The following is a 4,312-nucleotide window of genomic DNA, read 5'->3' as shown; positions in this document are numbered from 1 at the left end:
TTCATCTGTGGCCCTACATTCTTGTCCGTCTGCCGTGCTATACTATCGGGCCGTGATCACTCGGGAGGTGATCACGGGTATATACTTTATACTTATACATGATACATGTGAGACTAAAGTCGGGTCGGCTGGTGGAGCACCTGCGAGTGGATCTTGAGGCGGAGCGACAGGGCAGGTTGTGACCGCCTAGGAGAGAGGTGGGCCTGGCCCTGTTCGGCGTTCGCGGATACTTAACACGCTTAACGAGGTCTTGGTATTTGATCTGAGTTGGCTACGAGCTTATACGCACTAACCATCTACGCGGGAGTAGTTATGGGTATCCCGGCGTCGTGGTATCAGCCGAAGCACTTCGTGACGCCAGCGACTGAGCGGCGCGCGCCGGATTGTACTGGAACGCCACTAGGCTAGGTCTGCTTCCGGCCGCGTTCGCAACGTGCAGGTGTGCATTGGGCGATGGGCCCAGACCCCTGTGCGCTTAGGTTTAGACCGGCGTGCTGGCCTCTCTGTTGAGCCTAGGTAGGGCTGCGACGTGTTGATCTTCCGCGGCCGGGCATGACCCAGGAAAGTGTGTCCGGCCAAATGGGATCAAGCGTGCTGGGTAAGATGGTGCACCCCTGCAGGGAAGTTAATCTATTCGGATAGCCGTGATCTTCGGTAACAGGACGACTTGGAGTTGTACCTTGAGCTTATGACAACTAGAACCGGATACTTAATAAAACACACCCTTCCAAGTTCCACAGACAACCCGGTGATCGCTTTTCCACAGGGCGACGAGGGGAGGATCGCCGGGTAGGATTATGCTATGCGATGCTACTGGAGATGCTACCCGGAGATGCTACTTGGAGATGCTACCTAGAGATGCTACCTGGAGATGCTACTTGGAGATGCTACTTGGAGGACTTCAACCTACCCTCTTCTACCTGTTGCAAGACGGAGGCTGCCAGAAGCGTAGTCTTCGACAGGATTAGCTATCCCCCTCTTATTCTGGCATTCTGCAGTTCAGTCCACTGATATGGCCCTTTACACATATACCCATGCATATGTAGTGTAGTTCCTTGCTTGCGAGTACTTTGGATGAGTACTCACGGTTGCTTTCTTCCCCCTTTTCCCCCTTTCCTTTCTTTCTGGTTGTCGCAACCAGACGCTGGAGCCCTGGAGCCAGACGCCACCGTCGACAACGACCCCTACTACACCGGAGGTGCCTACTACTACGTGCTGCCCGCTGACGACGACCAGGAGTAGTTAGGAGGATCCCAGGCAGGAGGCCTGCGCCTCTTTCGATCTGTATCCCAGTTTGTGCTAGCCTTCTTAAGGCAAACTTGTTTAACTTATGTCTGTACTCAGATATTGTTGCTTCCGCTGACTCGTCTATGATCGAGCACTTGTATTCGAGCCCTCGAGGCCCCTGGCTTGTATTATGATGCTTGTATGACTTTTTATTTATTTATAGAGTTGTGTTGTGATATCTTCCCGTGAGTCCCTGATCTTGATCGTACACATTTGCATGCATGATTAGTGTACGATTGAATCGGGGGCGTCACAGCAAAGTTCGCCAACATGGCTACATTCTCAGGGACATGACTATGGAGGCTTGTCCCCATATACTAAATCATCTTGCAAGCACAAAAATCCAAGCTACACAATAAATGACTACCAATTCGTCTAGAATAATTTATGTGGCCTCTTCAATTTTTTTGCTCAAGATACTACTACATCCGTCCTGGATTATTGATCCCCTTAATATTTTGGGCCAAATTTTGATTATGGATTTAATTAACAAAATGTTAATGCATGTTACAAAAAATAGTATAAATGGACACTATGTTCAAATACGAATCTAACAATATAATTTCTTTATGACATGCATTAATATTTTTTTAGTTAAATCTATGATCAAATTTTGGCACAAAACACAAAATACGAAGAAGACCAATAAATCAGGATGGAGGTAGTCCTTGCTAGAACATTCCAAGACAAACATTGATCCGTCGAGGACAAGCAATCACACCAGCATGAGCACGGCATCGAGATTTGTTAACAAGGGTTGCCAACATGGCTATATCCTTAGGACGCGACTACGAACGCTCCTCCCCATGTACTAAATTGTCTTCAGAACACAAAAACTCAAGCAATGTAGCTTCGGACCTCTCTTCTGCATCATGAACAACCATCAACTCTTAAAATAATTTATGTTGCCTCTTAGAAAATCTTGCTCATGATACTTGTTACTAGAATATTTTAAGGCCTCATTTGGTTTGGAGGATTTCTATGGGAAAAACATAGGAACAAGGATTCCGTAGGAAATTTTTCTATAGATGCATTCGGTTTGTAGGGAACGCGTACGGGAATTTTGTAGGAACACTATTCATTTCCTATATTTTTGGAGGAATATACACATCTACTTCAAACTTATTTTATGCGTAGGAACGAGGCAAGACAATTTCTTAGGATGACTATCAAATTCTTATACCACTCCTAATTCTTATATTTTGGTTTCCTCCAAACCGAATGAGGCACAAGGAAAATGATAATCGGTCCATGACAAACAATCACACAGGCACAACATAAGATTTGTTAATGAGGCTGGCCAGCTTGGTTACATCCTCAGGGCAAGGTATACAATCAGGTACGTCCAAGTGCCTATATCACAAGTCCCAACAGCGTCAGCAGCTTCCAATCAAGAAAACCAACAATGTTCATTAGCCTCTGTGTAGACCGTCTAATTAATCAGGTGTACCCCAGTGTGCTATTAATTAATCCCAAAAGAAGAACACCAAACCACGTCCCATGACCCAACATGACCCCAGGACGGTCTCAAAAAGCAATCCATCAACATGAACCAGGACCCAACATGATCGACATCGTGTCTCAAAATCAGGCCATGTATCCTTCCCGATTAAAAACCCAGGAACGTCAAGAACCAAGGATCCACAGAAACAAGTTAGAAACGGATGACATACATGCTATTCCGTGATCCAAATGTACGGGCGGGCGTCTCCCGACTGGATTCAGGTTCGATCAGGATGGCTCATGCCCCATATCGCGGCCGTTTGCGTTTGACGCGGCTCTTGTCCTTGTAGTACTCTTGGCCGTTGAGCAGAAGCGGAACAGTGTAGTGCCCACCGTTCTCCCCCACGCCGGTGACGCTAGTACCGCCATGGTAGAGAGCACCATCGTCGGCTTGCGCGTCAGGGCCCGACTGCACTGGCGGTGGTGAAACCCGTTGATGTTCGGCGGCGGCGGCGGCAGCGGCTGCGACGGCCAGCACCTTGTCAGGGCCGTGCTGAGCAAACGGCTGAAGAAGAAATAACACATTCAGTTAACGGATCCCCAAATCACTAAATCAGTGACGAATTCGCCCCCAAGTTCCCCCAACGCACGCACGCAGGACGCGCCGATCCTTACGCACCTCCGGGTCGGCCGGCTGTCGCTTCCTCTGCTCCCTGGCGGCGACGGTCAATCCGATGCGGGTGAGCACCGTGCTCAAGAGCGGCGGCGAGGTGATCTGGTACTCGCTCATGACCCAGCCGCTGGGGGCCTTGTCGCCCGCGCGCTTGTAGGTGAGGTCGTACCTCCTGTAGCTGATGTCCACCTCTCCCGCGCGGGCGCCATCGCCATCGCCATCGCAGAACAGGGTGACGGTCCCGACGCTGCCATTCTGCCCTTGCCACGTGCCGCCGCCCTTGCCGGGCACGACGCGCTTGACGGGGCCCCCGTTCCTGGGAGGCCCGAAGAAGAAGGCCTGGTGGCTTGTCCCGTGGTTGTGCTTCTCCATGAGGTCCCACGGCGGGAGGCTCATGGGGTCGTCGTCGATGACGGCGCGCCCGTGGCCGTGGGGCTCGTCGAGGCCGACCGCGCGGGGGAGGAGGTAGGAGGCGACGATGTCGGCGTCGGTGGGGTCGAACTTGAACGCCGCCGCCATGTCGCGGCCGAAGCCGAACCGCGAGGCTTCCATGCCCTCCGCACTGCTCTGCCCCGCTCCGCAAACGCAAACGAACGGTTCCTTGGTTCCCAACCCGTGCCGGTGTGATTTGGCAAAGGCGCACAGCTAATATGAGCCGATCGAATCGCCGACTCGACTACTACTTGAGCCCAGATTACTTGGGAGCCAAGAAGTCGCTCATTTGAGCTTTGCCATGCCATTCCAACTCTTCGGGTTATTAGAGCAACTCTAGCAGACCCCGCATCCCGCCTGACCCGTAAAATAACCGTCAAAATGCGGGTCGGGGCGGAAAAACCAGCCCGATCAGATTCCGCATCACGTCCCGACTCGTAAAAAAATTTAGGAGGCGCGGCAAAATCCCGAGCCCAA

The 4,312-nt window shown here is 51.2% G+C and overlaps 1 protein-coding gene across 1 annotated transcript; it reads right to left on the bottom strand.

Moving 5' to 3' along the window:
- Positions 1-2,866: 2,866 nt before the first annotated feature.
- Positions 2,867-4,066, bottom strand: LOC123102662 (uncharacterized). Its single transcript, XM_044524083.1, has 2 exons — positions 3,410-4,066; positions 2,867-3,295 (listed from the first exon to the last, which is right to left on the bottom strand). The coding sequence occupies exons 1-2, from the start codon at positions 3,953-3,955 to the stop codon at positions 3,029-3,031; spliced, it is 813 nt and encodes a 270-aa protein (XP_044380018.1). The 5' UTR covers positions 3,956-4,066; the 3' UTR covers positions 2,867-3,028.
- Between the last annotated feature and the right edge of the window lie 246 nt (positions 4,067-4,312).

The sequence above is a fragment of the Triticum aestivum genome, chromosome 5A (genome assembly GCF_018294505.1).
Source record: "Triticum aestivum cultivar Chinese Spring chromosome 5A, IWGSC CS RefSeq v2.1, whole genome shotgun sequence".
Lineage (NCBI taxonomy): Eukaryota > Viridiplantae > Streptophyta > Magnoliopsida > Poales > Poaceae > Triticum > Triticum aestivum.
The sequence above is the reverse complement of the archived record's forward strand: the minus strand, read 5'-3'. Positions and strand labels throughout refer to the sequence as shown.